This window comes from Syngnathus floridae, chromosome 18, assembly GCF_059516105.1.
Source record: "Syngnathus floridae isolate MCC-2025c chromosome 18, RoL_Sflo_1.0, whole genome shotgun sequence".
Classification (NCBI taxonomy): Eukaryota; Metazoa; Chordata; class Actinopteri; order Syngnathiformes; family Syngnathidae; genus Syngnathus; species Syngnathus floridae.
In genome coordinates this window covers 9,064,107-9,082,661 of record NC_142430.1, presented here as the reverse complement: position 1 = coordinate 9,082,661, position 18,555 = coordinate 9,064,107, and the positions used below count along the sequence as shown (strand labels likewise).

Below are 18,555 nucleotides of genomic sequence, written 5' to 3'. Positions count from 1 at the left end.
CCGTTGAAACCGGAGTCACCGTAAAACACGAGTTATTGTTCTACAGGCAAGACCGGCGCTGGAAAATAATATTCTAGGAGTTAAAGCCAAACAGTGGCAGGGTTGTTACTTTGTTTCTTGACCAAGATTTGCCACCTCTGTTGAAACGAGCAAAGAAATGATATTGGCTATTCATACAAGCCTATATTTCTGCAACGTGCTAGCCTCTCTGGCGAGCCAGGCCTCAACAGTGGTCCTCTTGCTTTGGAGTGCGCTTTCCCGTTGGGTGCGCTCAGCTGGAGGCAAGGAGCTCAGACTGCTCAGCTGGGCTGACCAAAATGAAAGCAAGATTAGAGCCAGGGAAAAAAAAAATGTATTTGACCATCAGTGATTCGGGGAATAGCTGCTCTTTGTTTCCTTAAGAGCATTTCCAAATAATACATTTATTGATGGAGTGCATACCCTGCAGGCGCAGGTTTTCCTGGTACTGGATGATGAAGTACTCCTGGCTGTGCTGCAGCTTCCTCAATTCATTCTCAGTCTCCTGCGTGGCTAATCGGAGCTCTTCGAAGGTCTGATCGATCTGCTGATGGCGCTGGGAGAGGCTGTCTATGACCTGCCCCCCACTCACACAATTTGCCTTAGCACAAAAAAAAAAAGGAGGAATTGAAATTGTTGAATGCAAAACACCTCCACAGGAAGCAGACCAGTCGCAATTTTATTTATTTGATACCAAGTCGCTTCGATACTTACATTTAAGGCTTCTTGAAGCAATCGCTTCTCGGAGCACAGGATGTGTTTGATGCAGCGCACTAGCTCCAAAGGACAGCGGTCGTATGTGCTCTGCATTTAAAATCAAACAGTGATTTACAATCCATGTTGATGCTGGGCATAAAACATGCTAGGTTACCTTTAGCTGTGTTGCATAGTGTCCTAGCTTGATCTTAAGAAGAAAGCCATCCTCTCCCCCCTGAAGCTGGGCTTTCTTCTGAAGCTCTGCCACCAAGTTGTCCAGCAAACGCTTGGCTTTGGCTTCCTCTGCTGGGTTGCCCAACTCCACCGAATCCCTTTCATGGGCAAAAATAAACGAGAGAACTCAAATTGATATGAATTTATGATTATGAATGGAATTATTTGGTGATTTATATGGCACGGCCAGCATGGTCACAGCTCCATGATCAATGTAGCTATGGCATGAAGTTTTGTGTTTGAAACAGAAAGTGAAATTACCAGAGTTGGCTCTCAATCCACTGGGCCAAGTAGTGGCGCACCTCAATGGGAAAATGCTGGCCATACAGTGCCTGCATCTGATGTAATGCATCACCCTGAAGCTGCTGGGCTTGAATCCACATTGCCATGGTGCTCCTGTGGAAGAGGGGGAAGGGGGACGGCACAGGAAAAGCATGAGGGGGCGTGCTTGCAAAGCAAAACTGAGTATTTTCATTTAAGTTTGACACGCATGCATGTCCTGATGCTTTTTAATACACATCTTAAATGGTAACAATATATTGTTGACTGGACCACACGGATTTTAAAGCTAAATTTGTTGTTAAAGTTGGCTTTTTCGTTCAATTCATAGAGCAGATTCTCATTGGTCTGCTTGCTATTAAGTTGATCGAATGTTTTAGTTTGCTAACGATGGTCTTAGTGCACATCCAGGGATCAGGGATTGCCACGTAATGAAATACATTGAATTATTTTTCCATATATTGTTGCACCGATAAACCCATCCCATGAATAGTGGGGCGATATTGAGTTTTTTTTTCCTCCCCTTTATTTTAACTTGGGTGGGACTTGAGCGTGCGCTGTGCTAACTAGCTAAAGTATGCTATCATCTTCGCTAGCATCGTCGAGCCCAGTCACACAGTTGTCAAGTTAGAGAATGCAATTGAAACTTCAACTCCCCTAACGCCACACTTACTTGTATGGTTGCGGATAAAGCTCACCTTTTAAAGGCTGCAGAACAGCTCACAGACACACCATGGATAGATAAGTAGCAGACGGACAACACGTAAACACAACTTTAAACGTCACCGTTGTTGACATTCGCGCAACATTCTGCGATGCCAGCTGTTGCTGCAACGAGAAGTCAAGAGTCGATATTAGGATCAGCTTCCGTTTCTGGTTTTCAAAGTAAAAGAAACACGCTCTTGATTGGCTTTATTTAAAAAATGTATTATTGATTGTAATTAATTATTGACATTTATGACGGGAATCCAATTTAATTTGTTGCGGTTTAGTTCCACTCCTAGCTCTGCCTCTCAGCAAAACTCCACAAATCACATTAAGCAGTGTTTCCCAGCCTTTATTGAACCAAGGCAAATATTTCACTATTTACTTGCAAAAGTGGTAATAAAGGTTAATATTTACCTTCTGTCATCCAGTGGAATAACATTAGATTTTTTCTTTTGCCTCTTGTTATATGTTGTTGTTGTTGTTTATTTGAACATAATGATTGAAAGCAGTTTACTAAACTTTACTTTACTCAACTTAAGTGAAACACTGTGAATTATTTATCAAATTATTTTTTTAAAAACGACAACAAAAGGAGGCACACACAAACAACACTGAACTAAATAGCTTTTATTAATTCATTAGTGGTTAAGCAATGAAACATTGTACGATCATCAATTACAACAATGTTAATTCACTTTGAAGTGCCGATCATTAAACCACTAAGATAAATTGTGCATTAAAAAGCTAGACTATTATATCTTCTATTTCAGGCACGTGTCAATTTGGGCTCAAGAAACTTCTAAATGCAGGATATGTGCCAGCAGCTTTACGCATTATGCTAAAATGTTGAGCCATTATGTGATTATTTACAAAAACAAACACAATTTCAACGTTTCTGTGCTGGAAATAAGCTTTGACAATAAAAGTACTGCAGGACTCGTCACTTTATATACTCTATTCCTCCTCCTATTTGGCTTACATCCTACCCTCGTTATTCCATGTTTGACTGACTGTATATTAAAAAAAAAAATCACTTACAAATTGACTTTTATTTTAGTATGCCAAAGGAATGCAGCCATTGCAGAACATACTAAATACTTAGTGAGTTACACAACCCACAAGGCACTTATCAAATAAATGTGGAAATTGTTGGACTAGCTTAAACAAACAATTTTGACTGAAATGCTTGGCGTAACACGAAAAGCTGAAATAAACTGCAGACAAAACCATTATGAAATAATCAACCCCCAGGGGGCAGTAGCGGACTGCAACGCTACACAATCTTTTGCAATTTATATTCACTATCAGGTTTTTTAAGGATATTCAACAGCCTATGCAGTGTTATGAAGCTTGCCCAACATATTGGTCCTTATCTCAGTTTACACAAAAAAAAAAAGATAGAAAGAAACATAAAAATGATACATGGAAATGTGAAAAACTGAAATCTAAACCTGCTCGTAATTCTTTAGAAAATAAAAAGAAAAGAATTACAGATGGTAATTGATTAAATGGTAGGTAGTTGGTTAGATACAATTGTTTTTTTTCTGAAGCAAAATCCTGTGATGATTTTTGTGGATAGTTTCTGTACTTTTGATTTTGAAATGAAATAAGAAAGTTAAAAAATATGGAGAATTGAAGTTTGAGCCTTTTGTTGCAATTCGGTTGGTACTTATATTTCCATATCTATTATTTCCATGAATTCTCTGCCAAGCCACATCATGTTTGTTTGTGGCACTGCACATCATTCTGTTTATTTACATACGTACATCATGTAAATGACTAAAGGTCATTGTGAGATGGAAAAGAAATACTGTTGTGGCACCTTTGCAGGCTTCATACTTGTCTATACTCCAACTTCCTTCTATTCTGATTCTTCGGAAAACATTTGGGCCCAAAATGGCTCAAAAGTGGACCGACCCAACATTTGGGTTATTTATTTACCCCAACTTTTTGGATGAAATAAATAAACCCCAAAAATTGAGTTGGGCTCCTTTTGATCCAAGTTGGGTTATTTTTTATCTTGCTGGATTACAATTTGGGAGTATGTAGAAAATCTAATGTAGAACATTTTAAGCATGAACTAAGTGTTGGGTGAATCGACAACAACCATCACTTGTGAGTTTATGGGCAAACTAGTAAATAGACTTGATCAATGGATATACAAATTCTGATAACAAAATTAGAATCAAATGGAAGGAAAACAAAATGGATGTGTTCAATCCTGAATATTGTATTCAGTTTTTACAAAAGAACCTTAGGGGTGTTGTAAAAGACGTTTGGCAAATTCCTTGTTCTTGATCTAGTCGCTGTCTCTATCTTTCTCGTCGTTATCCTCCATCACATCATGGCTTTCCTCCTCCTCTTCGTCTTCATCTTCATCATCTCCGCCATTCATCATCTCCATGTCGAGCTCCACGCCGCCTTCCTCCACTTCTTCATCCACTTCATTGAAGGGCTCAGCATTCTGGGAGACCTCCACCATTTCAGTGCCTTGGACGACCTCAACGGCACCGTCGCGGACTTTCTTGACATGGAAGGTGAAGGGGGGCACCTTGTAGACAGCAGTCTTGGAACGGGCGTAGACCACGTGGTCCGGTGTGAAGGCTTTCTGCATCTTGGTACGGGATACCTGGAGCTTCTGCTTGCGTTCCGGATTGACGGTCATGCGAGTTCCAAGCTTTCCCATCTTCTTCTCAATGTTATGTTTGGTCTTCTCCAGGTTATTCTTGGCCTTTTGCTTAGTATTCTCAATGTTCTCCATAGTTTTCTGTTTGGTCTTCTCCAGATTTGCCTTTGTCTTCTGCTTTGTCTTCTCCAAGTTGTCTTTGGTTTTCTGCTTGGTCTTCTCCAGGTTCTCCCTGGTCCTTGCCTTAGTCTTATCCATTTTCTCCTTGGAGAATACGGTCTTGAGAGTTTGGACACGCTGCAGGCTGCTGCGTTTGATACGTTCGGCACGGGTCTCGTAAAGGACGCCTTCAATGTCCACTCCTTCCTCATCCGAGGAAAGGTCTATTGTAGGTTTGTTTTCCTTCTCTCCCTCTTCGCCCTCCTCTCCGGGTTCCTCCGTCGCTTCCTTAAGCTCTAGCATACTACCTCCTCTGCTTCCTGATACACCTTCGGACACCCTCATGGACTTGGAAACGTTGAGTTTTGAGGGAACTTTGACTTCATCCTGTGGAGAAGATGACAAAAATATGAATATCATGACAGATTTAGAGTATCTCAGTGCTCAACAGAAATGTCACATTTGACAGAACATTTCACAGACTTCATCTCAGTCATGCCAGAGGGACCTATTACAGAGAGGAATGCACGTTGACAAAGGTGAGGCAATGGAAACATCTCTTTGGCTTGTGCACAAACATCATCACCTATAAGCGTTCCCCACTGCTCACATTAATATATGGCGTGACTAATTTTACTTGTCTGTGCATGTTGTGAAAAAAAAAGGCTAGTAATTTCCCCACTAGGGTTTTAGAGGCTCACTTGTAATAAAGATAAAACACAAATATTCACATTGTGCAATATTTAGGGTCATTATGACTGTCAACACCTTTTATTATGATATACAGTATAGGCTAGGCAATAAACAGCTAACAAAGATTGCTAGCAATATCATTTTTTTTTTAAAGTGAAGACAATTTGTAATTTTATTATTGACACATAAAGTCAATGCACAATTTGTCGAACCATTTCACGGCGCCTCTTGTTTTTCTTTTCTTTCTCCCATCGCCTTCATTTACTCGGCCCATCAATCACCCAGCCATCTTTCTCACTTTTCCACAGGCATTTTCCTTTTGTGTGACCCTTCACCTTTGGAATACAATGAACTATGGATTGTTAATGAAGGGATGGAAAAGACATGTAAGGGGTGGGTGGGGGGGGACTTCCTTTTTCCATCATGGTCAATCTTGAAGGTGGATGTGCTCGCTCGCGTAAGGCGACACTTGTGCATGTTGTGTGTTTTCCTTGAGTTGAACAAAACAGGAACCCGAACAAAAGACACAGGAAGATATGCCGCTCTCCTGTCGCATGAAGCAAGTCCCAGCACAAATTGGATGATGCTTCAGAGAGGTGGAAATTTGCTTAGCAGGAAGATGATAGCATCAAAAGGCTGGGCCGGCCGGAGCTGGAGGCGAGGGAGATGAGGGTGGGGCGCAAAGTGGAGGGGGTCTGGATTCCATTGTTTTCGGTTGAGACTTGATGGCGGTTTTATGAAGGTATTGTATTGCAGTGTCTTGGGTAAACTTGACCTTGAAAGAGGAATCCCGGCTTTCCTGACCAGCTGTGTTGAAAGGAAAATGGAAAATAGTTGCCGTGCTGAAATTCTTGCTAGGTCTTATTGAAATGTCAATGGGGTTTTCTTCATCGCAGGGTTAAAATGTCTTTCCACGCGCCCACAAAGGGCCAAATAATATTTGAACTTGTCATTGTAAGTCATCTTAACCAATTAGAAGAATTAGAATTCAATTTTCTGCTTTATTCGGACTCCACAAAACTAATCCGAATCCATGTTTGGACTAGTAAAGGCGTATAGAAGATGTTTTTGCAACAACAACAAAAAACAGAGCTGACTTCCTGCTTTAAATGAGTCATACTTGACTGTTTTTTCATTTCGCCTGCTGAAACCGAGAAGGATTCGACCTTACATTTGTGCGTTGAAATCTCGTGTGGAGACTATCTGCGAAAGTTCAAGCATTCACCGTGTGTTGACTTCCCCGACTAATTTAATGGGACATTGTTCTCCACAAAGCTGCTTTGCCAAAGACAGGCAAGGCAGGAAGGTACACACTCTGAGCCATGGAAAAATAGACAAATGAGGTATGCACTGCTGGTGTGAGTGTGTGTTTATTTAATTGTCTGCAGAAGCAGCTCTTTTATGCTAGCAAAAAAAAAACATTTATGATTTGCAGTCAAACTAGTGACCTAAGGAAAAGGACGATAGTCACAGAAAAGGCGAAAAACATGCCACCTATGTGTCTCCTCCTATTTCTTAAATAAGCCTGAATCAAACAATGAAAGTAAAGATGAAGTGCATTTCTTCTAAAAGCCAACAATGTGTGGGGTTAAAGTTTGCGAGTGAGTTGCTGAGATCAGCTGAATGATGTGATCAGCACCACGCAGCATTTCTCTTTCATGGTGACGGGATCCATCCTCCTCTCCCCACCCACAACAGCCTTTCAGATGAATCCATGTCTTTTGTTTTCATTCCAACTGTCTCCATATCTGCATATTTTCACGTGTGAAGGGTTAATTTTATTCAAGTCCAATTGTGCCAATGTCCTCCCGACCTACTTAATGCTATCTTTTGTCTAATTTCCAATTAGGCAATACCGTAACCTTATTGTGACCTTATTCATTTTAAATCTCGCATAACCTTATGTTAAAAAACTGAAACTAATAGAAATATATATATATATGAAAACAATAAAACCTAATACAACAAACCAAATATAAAAATAACAGAATTAAAAAATAAAGGCAAGTCAAAACTGCCTTTTGGAGTAAATGCGTTTGATGTGTCCCAATAAAGACATTTTCATGTTGGCCTTGAGTCCAATGAGTCATTGTGGTATTTAATCAGTGTGGGGACTTTGCTACAACAATAATTTCCAGGCATGCTTTTCTGCCATCTGCGGCCATGTGTTCATCCACTCTTTCAACTCGACATTTTGGTTTTAAAAAAACGAAAAAGTCCAACAATTCATCTCCTTTTTCTGCAAGTGACGATTTCTGTGTGCAACTTGTGTGTGAGTGAGTGAGTGTATTTGTCCACTCTATGGAAGCTTTGGAGCCTGAGCCCACACTGCAAGCTCTCATCAGGAATCCCGTCATAACACACCTCTCTCTGTTACTCTTTTCCTCTTTAAGCTACCATGAACTCGCCAGATGTCTTTGTGAGTGTGTGTGTGTGTGTGTGCGTGTGCATGTACAGTAGTGTACCTGCATTCCATGACACAAAACAATCTCTCACACGCAAATTGAGGGATTTTCCAGTAAATCCAGGAAAACACCAAATCGTCATGATGATGTAAAGAGGAACTGAATGTGGTTCAAGAGGCAAATGGGGACAGCATATTTCCATTTTATACAGGCCAACTAAATCAATCTATTCAGTCTCTTTCTTTTTTTCTTTTTTTTACTTCACAACTCATGTGCAATGACTTCATAGTTTGCCAAGTGGTCATGGAATTGTAGGCTGACATGAAACAAGATCATCCTTGTATTTTAAAGTTGTCAATTTGTTCGGATTGGATTAGATTTGAAATTGAATATATATTTTTTTATTTGGTTCACTTTTACATACTTACTTTTAGATCACTTTGTAGTTGTAGTTCAACCATAAATTGAATATATAATCTTTTTTTAATTTTGTTCACTTTTACATACTTACTTTTATTTAAACATATATTTTTAGATGACTTTGGAGTTGTAGTTCAACCCAGGAGAAAATAGTTGGGTATTCGTCATGGCTTTGTCAAACGGGGGAAACACATTTCTCAAGAGAGTACCATGGGAAAGCGTGCGGTGGTCACACGCAGCAGCAGAAAAATCTTGGGAGGGAACTGACTAGTCCTCTCCTTATTTTCCAGTAGTTCCCTTCAATCAGAGACTTGGAAGCAGAGGGAGCAAGATTGCTATATAAAGTGATGGCATGCCACAGCTCCCCCCCGGCGGGTGGGGGGGGGGGAGCAATGGATGAGTCACCCGCTCTGGTGTTTCATGCTAGCGTGCGTTCTCCCTCTTGGCTTTAATACATTCTTTTTTTTACTTCTGTCTGCTGTTCTTTTTTTCAAATTCCCTTCATTCCTTCGCCCTACACACCTGCGTTTGTTTTCCAGTTTAGTTTCTTTGCAGCCGCAGTAGGAAAGAAGTCTAAATGCGGTTATTAGATCAGTGCCAATGAGACAGATCGGCATCGTCGCCATGGTAACATAACAAATATTTCTCTGTGTTTTACTTCCAGATAACCCCCCCAATGACTGTAGATAAATTTTCTCTCCACTTCTGGTGTAGTTTTCATAAAAGATGGTGCTGACCTCCAGTGTGTTGACTCCGACTAAGACATCCACTTATCATGTCGACTTAAACAGGGCAACTTTGTTCTTATGCATCCATGAATCTAACAGAAAATAAAGATTTCATGAAGTGTTTCCAAGGTTGCAGACATGCTCAAGTGAGGAAGCTGTGGAGCGTTGACTCCTTTTCGCTTTTATCCTGCAAGACACAGCTTGCAATTGTTGGCTAGCCCTGGAGGTTGCGTTCACCGCATACTTTGGTTCAGGGTCGTCATTCTTCTCATGTACTTTCATGTCGCTACATACGCAAATATAAACAAATGCAAATATGTCGTTTGCATGTTCCTCCCGTGCCTGCAAGGGTGTCCTCCGAGTCATCTGATTTTGACAAATCCCCTTGACCTATATTATGTACATTTCCCTACACTTGACTAACAGTGACATGGACCCAGAGTAGCATGACAGTGGCTGTTTCCATGGATACCTCATGTTAGTCTTCTCAATAACAATGGAGGAGCTTGGCATTTAGGGGCAGATTTCTAAAGCTGGGAACCTCAACTTCTGTTTGTGCCCTATTGAGCCTCTTTTAGGGCCAACCTATTTTTGATTATTGACATTGGTCAAAAGACTTTTTGCACTAAAGTGAATCAGGAGCAATGCCGCTTGTGATTGCAAAATGCAAATGTCCCACGATTTGAAGTGAAATTGAACTACACCTTCACACAATCAACAAAGGTATAAGTGAGGAAGTAAAAAAAATCTGGCAAAAATGAAGGAATGACTAACACACTGGGCACCTGGAAGGATTAACAACACATACCAAAACTATTGCAACCAGGAAAGTTTGAACAAATAAATAAAATGACTCAGTACTATGGCAACACCCAAACAAAAAACTGCATTGGACCACTACTAAAATATACACATTGGAGAATTGGGCTCACGAGGAGCAAATAATTAATAATATTCCAAAATAAAACACACCACGAAACGATCAAACAAAATGAGCAGTCGGACTGCAAAACTATCTCAAATATTTCCAACATCATGAACACCAGTCATCTGACTTGTTGATGTATCAAAGGAAGTCTCATTTGTTAAGCAGTGGGGGGAAAAAAAGGTTGTTTTAATTATCAAATAGACATTTGAATGCCCTTTTAAGTATTTAGCACCAAAATCACATGAACAATCGAATCATGAGGAGAACAAATGTGATTAGGTTTTAGTCTAACCACATCTTGGGAGTATGACTCATCTGTATCTGACTTGTGGGAAAAAGTCAAGAAATGAAAAAGTAGTTTATGTAAGACTCTTTCAATAATCACAGTCCAGACATTTAACATTTCTGGTTCAGTAATTATTTTTTAATGATAATTATTTAAATAAATCATGGGATGATGAACCACTCCACATTCTTACCAACTTTCAGTTGAGCTTGTCATGGTATAGTGCAAAAAATTAACTTTGATTTGCCATCACATGAGTGTCACACAGTGTTGGTCAGTAGCAAGTTTTTAGACAAAGTCAAGAATTGTTTGGAAAACCTTTCTTTTTTTTTAGTCCCAGTCCTTTTGCCACAAAAGCACATATTGTCAGTAAACCAGCGTGCCAAGTCTTTGAGGTCCCACTGTGGTTGCGTTTGTCCCCCACAAGGGTGCTCCAAAAAATAGTACATCATTTAAAATCCAAAACCTTTTCCAAATTTCTCCCAACTCTGATAAGAATGACTGTTTTTACATGTTCCCTTTTCTTGTCCATATTAGACTCAGGAAGTATTTGATGTAAACAATCCACTGTTGTGGTGTAAATTTCAACGCAAGTTCTTTAGTCCCTGCGTCAGATCTTCGTGACTAAACAGGAACATGGTCTCAATAGCGCTTTCCTTCTCACAATCAAACAAGTATGAGATGGCCGCTATTTTTAGACCTCTCTCTCTTACATTGCCGTTGTCTCTCACCCTCAATTTTGCCCCCACTTTGCCATCCTGCTGTCACACACACATAGTTTGATGAACCTTGGAAGAAAAACAAAAAGGAAATGTCTCTGTCGAAAGAACATTTCACACAATCTGGCTTGTAAAGTAAGCCCAGAGCTTTTGAGAAGATGATGTCCATATTTGGGCCTGGGTCGACCTGTGAAAGAGGAGGGGGTTTGTGCATGGTGCCTTTTGAGTTCTTAACAATGTAGCAAAATGTTCTGTGCATGTTTTGTTGATGATTTTATGGAAGGAGCAAGGAGTCAAATGTAAGAAAAGGGCGAGTTAGGGCGTGGCAGCTTGAAGAGGAAAAGATGTGACTTATCCTCATGTGCGGAGGTGTTGAGAGGGAGGAACAGGGGAATCAGTATTGGAAGCAAACTTGTTCCACGTGAAGATGAGTAGGCAGAGAGCACAATGGCTGCCTGTGTCATGAATCAGCTGTCTAAATATGCTTTCATCAGAACACACCCAAGATCACAGTTGGGATGGATTCCTTTCGCACCTTTACACATCGGCATTTCGACCCATCACCGTTCCGTGAGAGGGGTCACATATTCTTACAGTGCACTTAATCGTCCTCTCGTCCTATCTCGTGTTATCACTTTCTATTGGGGAGTGTCCGTCTTGCACATGGCCATATTTGGGGCAAAGGTGCACGCATGGTCCCGAGGCACATCGGAATGCAGGACATGGGTGATAGTACATTTGGGCTCTAAAAATATATTTTCGGGAGAAAGTGAGAAGATGAAAAATAAAGTTCAACTACAAAGCACTTCTCGTGCTGTGTCCTCCCTGCATGGAGCGTCTCATGCAATAAACACCACTTAGTGTGTTTTTATTAGCAGTAGAGTGCCAAGTATTTATGTTTTAGTTGTCATCAGGGTTCGAATAATTTTGGATTTGACATTCTACTTCAGATTTTTGTTTTTTTAAGTTCAGTTGGTGTTAATCGGTACTAATCTTCCACGTACGGCAAAGTCACTGGCCTCATTCAACCTCCTTTGCTGTGTTCCAGGTCGTCATAGCAACGGGAGCAGTTATTTTTGTTTTTCCAGAGTATGCAGTCGGGAAACGGTCATAATTACATTTCACTACGACATCAAACTTGTGATTTGAGTGTGTTAGAGGACGAACAAGCCCAGTTGGAAAACTTTGTCAACCATAATAATGGCTAGACTTCAAACTCAGACATGTTTTCTTGATCAATTATAAGCATAAGCGGGTACTCTCAAAGTTTTTTGTAAATTCTGACTTATATTTTATAAGTTCAGACACGAGTTAGTCTCAAGTGCCTAAAATGGAGCTCCTTCCCTCCCTCCCATGTGAGCAGCTGCATGGAGACTGAAAGAAACAGAGAGGGATGTTGGTCCAAGACATGATGTCTGAGTCAAGGGTGGAAACTCTGAATGTTCTAGCGCCACTGTGCAAAAAAGCTGCAAGCTATTACACATCACACTGCTGCCTCACAGGCTAAAAAAAGAAAATAGGGCTCCCCTGAATTCCCATCAAAGAAACGCATTTTTTTTCCTCTTCAAGTATACTACAGCACTGTATTTATTTTTTTTAATTATTACCTTAAACACAACCTGCAACACTATTTTCCAGGTTTGGTTTGAAAATGGGTTGATGGATTTTGTATGACTTTGACATGCAGTAAGCATTCTCACATGTGAAGGCTTGTATTGTTCAGGTCTATCCATCATGTGTTATGGAAGGAAAATATTTGGAAGGCACCTGGAGTGGATTCCATGTGCTCAACCAATGTACACTCGGGGCGGGGCAGGGCAGGGGCAGGGGTGTAATGCAACATCTGGGATCAAAAACCAAATCCAGTACATGGTAAGTTACTTATTGTCCACCACATACCATAATTGTTAAAAAATATATTATATTTTAATGTTTTGGGGAAACAAATACATTGGTTTTTTTTTTTTAATTGAACTTCAACAGTATGGGAAAACAAATAAGTGTATTGTATTTATATAAATGTTTATTTTATATTGACTATTTTCACTGGGTTTTCCCCACTTTGTTTTTTCAGTTTTTCCTTGCCCTCCCGGGGGGTTAAGATCAGAGTGTTGTTAATATTTGTCAACTGTGAGCATGTGAAGCCCTTTGAGACGTTTCTGTGATTAAATCAACTTGGGCCGTATATAAATAAAATAAAAAAATGTATATATATCAAAACATGAAATCTGTTTAATTATGCAAGACTGTCACTGGAACATTTTAGCCACACCCTTGCAAGTCATCTGCGTAAATTGACGTCCATCATATTAATCATGCAAAAGAAACAATGTATGATTTCCATCTAAAGCTACGCAGCATCATGTTTTTACGTTTGTTGGATCTTAAGAAGTTCAAATTTTGAGAAGAAGGCCACACCCATGCATCAAACCTTTCAGTCACTTGGAGACTCTCACCCACCTGATAGATCATGACTTTAAAGTTGCGTCTCTTTAGCAGCTCGGCCTCATTGGTCTCCAGCTTCTTGATTTGTCCTCCTTGCTTCTCCAAGTTGGCTCTTACAGTCTTGACGTTGACACTGACTTTGCGCACTTTCTCCATCATCTTGTTGACGCTGTTGGACGTGGTGCTGTGGTTCTTGGTCAGCTTGGTGAGCTCGCCTTGGATGTTGCTCACCGAGCGCTCCATCTCTTGCTGCCTGGACTCCAGCCCCGTCTGGGTCTGCTGGATCTGGTCCACGGCCCCGATGATCTTGTCGAGCAAAGACAGCACCAGCACTCCATTCACTTGCTGGTCCACCTTGCCCGATTCATCCTTGTCTTCTGCGGCCTCGCCTTCTGTTTCCATGGCGGACAACTCTCTCTTTGCCGCTGCAAGGACATCGTCTTCATCTTCTGAAGGATGGACGTTGACTTCGTCTTCGTCGGAGATCTCAGTGAGGGAATGTGGCTCGAGCTGAGCGCTTGAGCACTCCAGTGCTTCCATTGCTGCCATGTCAGTGTGGTTTCAAGTGGGAACAGATCTTCACTTGCTCTTCTTGCTGGCTCCTGCTGTATTTTTCACCTGCTACTGTGCCTCTCTTACTTTCTGAGATCCTTTTTCTGCCTCAGGCATAAATGCACACCCTCTGTGTTTGTCAAATCCTGTGTTCAGGCCACTTTGTAGGTGGTGCCAAGCAAAGCTGCACGTTACCACATGAGCTCTGGGATGTGAATGCCTCACCAGGCAGAGAAACCCTTAAGTCAAGCTGCAACCAACAGTGTTTTCTCTCTCTCTCCAGCCACTCTCCTTTTTTCCATTCGCCTCTCCCCCTGTCATTAAAGTCCTCCCTTTTCCCCTCCCATACACAAATTTGGGATGGACACAGTGAAGGGAAAAAAAGAGTCCACGTTAGGCTATGCAGCTCCTCCCTTTTGCTACTATCAGTGGGGTTGATTTGTGTATACAAATACTTAGAGCCACAGAAATAGCAATTAAGTCACTCGTTATAGTACTATTCTCTTAAAAGACACTGTAACACACACACATATGTATAAACTTCACACACTGGATTTCAACCCACAACCTCTGAACTGTGAGGCGAACGTGCAATTCTGTCGGCCTTGCAGATGTTGCCATTCATTCATTCATGCACTCATTCATTCATTTTATTTTTCCTACATGCTTCTATGTGTTTCTGCAAAGGGCCTTCAAAATAAAAGTGCACAAATAAAACTGTAAAGAAAATGATTAATAATAAACTATTTGATTTGGTAAAATTATTTTATGGACCTGTGCTTAATTGTTGTGATCTGTGTTGCGTGCAGTCAACGGCCATCGATTCAATTTGCACCGTCTTATGCTTTTATTTTGATTCCAACAACGGATGTTGGAACTCGCGTTTAGTATATCCAACTTGACGAGCGTAGCATCCTTAGGGCTCGGCAGGCCAGAGATTTTGACAAATTACACATATTTAGCGGTAAGTATAAAAATACGTACATGAATATTTTTTAATGCATTGTAGTCGTTCATTAACATGTTCAGCGCTCGTGCGTCATTTTTTCCAAACCTGTTACCTCCTCCATAATATGGATTGTAAGGACGACTATGCGAAACCTTTTCTGTGGTTCGATTTCGGACATCATTTAGCGATCACAGGTTGAATCGTTTTTTAATTGTAAGCAACAACAATCTTTCCGTATTTTTGCGCAACGAGATGGTGGTTGAGAGAGAATGTAGAGGCGATAGATGCTGGCTGTCGCGGTGATGGAAGTCAGCAGGCAGCATCATGGCGTCCTTGAGCTGAAGGGCAGTGCTGCAGTAAGAAGGATGCTCACGACAGATGAGCACCATTCGATCAAGCTAACATACAAACAGAGTCAAGGATAATAAAATAACCCCCCTTCCTTGTTTGGGCAGTTTTGTTTCTGTCTAGTTTCACATCAGCTATCTAATATATATTAGTTTTTTTTTAGATGAATCCACATTTTAGTTATCCAGAGAATTGCCATTTTGTTACATGGCAGGGGCAGAATGTTAAAAGTACTGGCAGCTTCGCCTTTGTGTTCCTGTTGGCCAGTAAGCATGTTTGGCTTTTTTAAAAGTCTAATATATAGTATTTTTTATGTGTGTAGCTGGTTGGTCATCATCATGGGGGAACTATTCAGGAGTGAGGAGATGACACTGGCCCAGCTGTTCCTCCAGTCAGAGGCGGCTTACTGCTGTGTCAGTGAACTGGGAGAACTTGGCATGGTCCAGTTTAGAGATGTAAGTAACAATGGTGTTAAACATGTGATGTCAATTTCTACTCGCCTAACAAGGACATTTCCATTGCCAGCTCAATCCGGACGTGAATGTGTTCCAGCGAAAGTTTGTGAATGAAGTGAGGAGATGTGAGGAGATGGACAGGAAATTAAGTAAGTCATTCAGACAGTTTAATGAATTCTATTTATGTGTAATTATGTAAAAAAAAAAAAAAGGACAGTAAAAATTTGGATCCTTCATAACGTGCTCTCTCACTGCTCGGAATAGGATTTGTGGAGAAGGAGATCAAGAAAGCCAATATTCCAACTGTTGACACCGGGGAAAATCCTGAGGTTCCTTTTCCAAGGGACATGATCGATTTGGAGGTGAACTCATTTGATTTGGTCATTATTTAGATCAAATCGATGAATCAATTGATTTGGTCACCTCTGCTGTTTTGCTTTGCAGGCTACCTTTGAGAAGTTGGAAAACGAATTGAAGGAGATCAACACTAACCAGGAAGCTCTGAAGAAGAACTTCCTGGAGTTGACGGAGCTCAAACACATTCTTCGGCGAACGCAGCAGTTCTTTGATGAGGTTTTCACCCTTTTGTAGCTCTCCCTATGTTGGTTGGCATAAAATAAATAACAAGGTTGTGTTGTTTTTGTTAGATGGAGGATCCCAACTTATTGGAAGAGTCATCAGCCCTCATGGAAGGCAACGAAGGGGGAAGAGGTGCTCCCCTCAGATTGGGGTAAAGCATCAGAGAATATTTGTTATAATTACTTGAAAGCAAAAACTGGTCTTCTCATTGTACAGATTTGTCGCGGGTGTGATCAGTCGAGAAAGAATTCCAACGTTTGAGAGAATGCTGTGGCGCGTGTGCCGCGGGAACGTTTTCTTACGGAAGGCAGAGATCGAAGACCCGCTGGAGGACCCCGCCACAGTCAGTACACAAAAAGCATCTTTGTAGGTAGGAAATCAATAACAAAAAAATGTAAGTTTTTCATTATTCTCTCACACAGGGAGACCAAGTCCACAAATCGGTCTTCATCATTTTCTTCCAAGGTGATCAGTTGAAGAACAGGGTGAAAAAGATTTGTGAGGGGTGGGTGTTTTTATCCTTTTATTTTGAAATGCACTTCTTAGTTCATTTCTTCAGAGACCCAACTATTTTGATATCTCTTTCCCTTTGATGTGAGTTGACTGAGATTTTTTTTCCCTCCAGGTTCCGTGCCTCTCTGTACCCTTGCCCAGAGACTCCACAAGAGAGGAAAGAGATGTTAGCTGGAGTCAACAGCCGTATTGACGATCTCCAAATGGTACATTCCCTTTTTTTATTCAATAAATCGAGCAATGATCAAACATTCTGAACTCTTGGTGGAAGAATTGAGCAAAGCAGGACAATAAAAATGACAAAAAGACCATCGGCACGGTAATCCATTTGATAAACTGTTATATAATTAACATTCATTTTGAAAGTGGGTTTCTTATTCTTTGTGGCAAAACTTCAAAACAACCAATTAATCAGAAAGTCTACAACAGGTCATTTGTCTTCAGGCTCCTTGCACCAATCAATGTGTAACAAAATCCATTGTTGTGTCAACGGGTCTTTTTGTGCCGTGGCTCTTATCTCCAAAAGAGGGTTGTCCGCTATCAAAAAATTGTGCTGACCAGAGTTTGCCGTTTTTAAGTAGGGGTGGGGGGAAAAGTCTCTGATTCTGCTTGAGTATTGACGCAAGTGAAAGCGTGCCAGACACATAATTTATGACACTCATACAATAGAACATTTGCCACACTAATTATTTGCCGTATCGGCTAATCTACATACATTTGCAACAAAACAGGAAAAGCCATTCATGGAAATACACATGAATCAGGTTCTGAATTGGAATCCCATGCTTATGAGGAAGATGTTTACTTTGATACCAACTAATGCTTTGATTTTGCCAACACAGGTTCTGAACCAGACCGAGGACCACCGTCAGCGAGTGTTGCAGGCCGCCTCAAAGACAATGCGAGTGTGGTTCATCAAGGTTCGCAAGATGAAGGCTATTTACCACACTCTGAATCTGTGCAACATCGACGTGACCCAGAAATGTCTGATCGCCGAAGTCTGGTGCCCGGTCTCAGATCTGGACTCAATTCAGTTTGCCCTACGCAGAGGAACGGTGAGTTTCTGGAATGAAAATTGAAAGCACATTTAAAAAAAAATAAAAAAATGAGTGTTGAAAATAACAGAACTAATTGAAACTACATTTTAATTTTACAGGAACGAAGCGGTTCGACCGTGCCGTCAATCCTCAACAGGATGACAACCAAACAGACTCCGCCCACTTTTAACAAGACCAATAAATTCACCTCCGGCTTTCAGAACATTGTGGATGCATATGGCATTGGAAATTACAGGGAAATCAATCCAGGTGATGTCATTTGAAGAAACCAGCAAACAATACACAGGATAGCAATTGGAATTTCTGTGTGGCTGTGGTGAATTTTAACAACTTGAATCATCTATTTTTCTTCTCTACTACAGCTCAATACACCATCATCACCTTCCCTTTCCTGTTTGCTGTCATGTTTGGCGACATGGGTCATGGCCTTCTAATGACCTGCGCTGCTCTTTATTTAGTCATCCGAGAAAGTCGCCTCCTCTCCCAGAAAAGTGACAATGAGGTATTGTCAAAATGGTCACTTGGAATGTTAAGCCATGCATTGACCGCTCTCTATCTCCTATTTCCCTTCAGATGTTCAATATGGTGTTTGCTGGTCGCTACATCATATTGCTCATGGGGATCTTCTCCGTCTACACAGGGATCATTTACAATGATTGCTTTTCCAAATCACTAAACATGTTTGGCTCTGGATGGAGTGTCAGGCCCATGTTTGGCCCCAAAGGAGCCAATTGGTCGTAAGTCGTCATTTTATACA

At 40.9% G+C, this 18,555-nt stretch overlaps 2 protein-coding genes across 6 annotated transcripts in view; one reads left to right on the top strand and one right to left on the bottom strand.

Annotated features, from left to right (window-relative positions):
• LOC148382921 (V-type proton ATPase 116 kDa subunit a 1-like) overlaps window positions 1–18,555 on the top strand; it is a 29,258-nt gene that overhangs the window by 5,479 nt on the left and 5,224 nt on the right. For 4 of the 5 annotated variants that reach the window (XM_088359163.1, XM_088359162.1, XM_088359165.1 and 1 more), the window contains exons 3-14: window positions 15,516–15,648; window positions 15,719–15,797; window positions 15,913–16,010; window positions 16,093–16,221; window positions 16,296–16,378; window positions 16,444–16,570; window positions 16,650–16,732; window positions 16,853–16,946; window positions 17,583–17,795; window positions 17,897–18,047; window positions 18,161–18,300; window positions 18,372–18,535. In XM_088359163.1, the coding sequence (XP_088215289.1) occupies window positions 15,516–15,648; window positions 15,719–15,797; window positions 15,913–16,010; window positions 16,093–16,221; window positions 16,296–16,378; window positions 16,444–16,570; window positions 16,650–16,732; window positions 16,853–16,946; window positions 17,583–17,795; window positions 17,897–18,047; window positions 18,161–18,300; window positions 18,372–18,535 (1,494 nt within the window). Of the gene's footprint in view, window positions 1–14,764; window positions 14,858–15,513; window positions 15,649–15,718; window positions 15,798–15,912; window positions 16,011–16,092; window positions 16,222–16,295; window positions 16,379–16,443; window positions 16,571–16,649; window positions 16,733–16,852; window positions 16,947–17,582; window positions 17,796–17,896; window positions 18,048–18,160; window positions 18,301–18,371; window positions 18,536–18,555 lie in introns of those variants that run through there. The other variant, XM_088359167.1, reaches the window with a different exon arrangement.
• LOC148382922 (caveolae-associated protein 1-like) lies at window positions 2,548–14,179 on the bottom strand. The gene is made up of 2 exons (XM_088359168.1): window positions 13,360–14,179; window positions 2,548–5,107 (listed from the first exon to the last, which is right to left on the bottom strand). Exons 1-2 carry the CDS (start codon window positions 13,891–13,893, stop codon window positions 4,235–4,237), a joined length of 1,407 nt encoding a protein of 468 aa, XP_088215294.1. The 5' UTR covers window positions 13,894–14,179; the 3' UTR covers window positions 2,548–4,234.

What these genes read in the sequence shown, in the direction of transcription:
- LOC148382922 (XM_088359168.1), bottom strand. Translation starts at nt 13,893, where the DNA reads ATGGCAGCAATGGAAGCACTGGAGTGCTCAAGCGCTCAGCTCGAGCCA. An exon ending in TTAAAGTCATGATCTATCAG is followed by an intron (nt 5,108 to 13,359) that starts GTGGGTGAGAGT and finishes TCTTCTCCACAG; the next exon opens with GATGAAGTCAAAGTTCCCTC.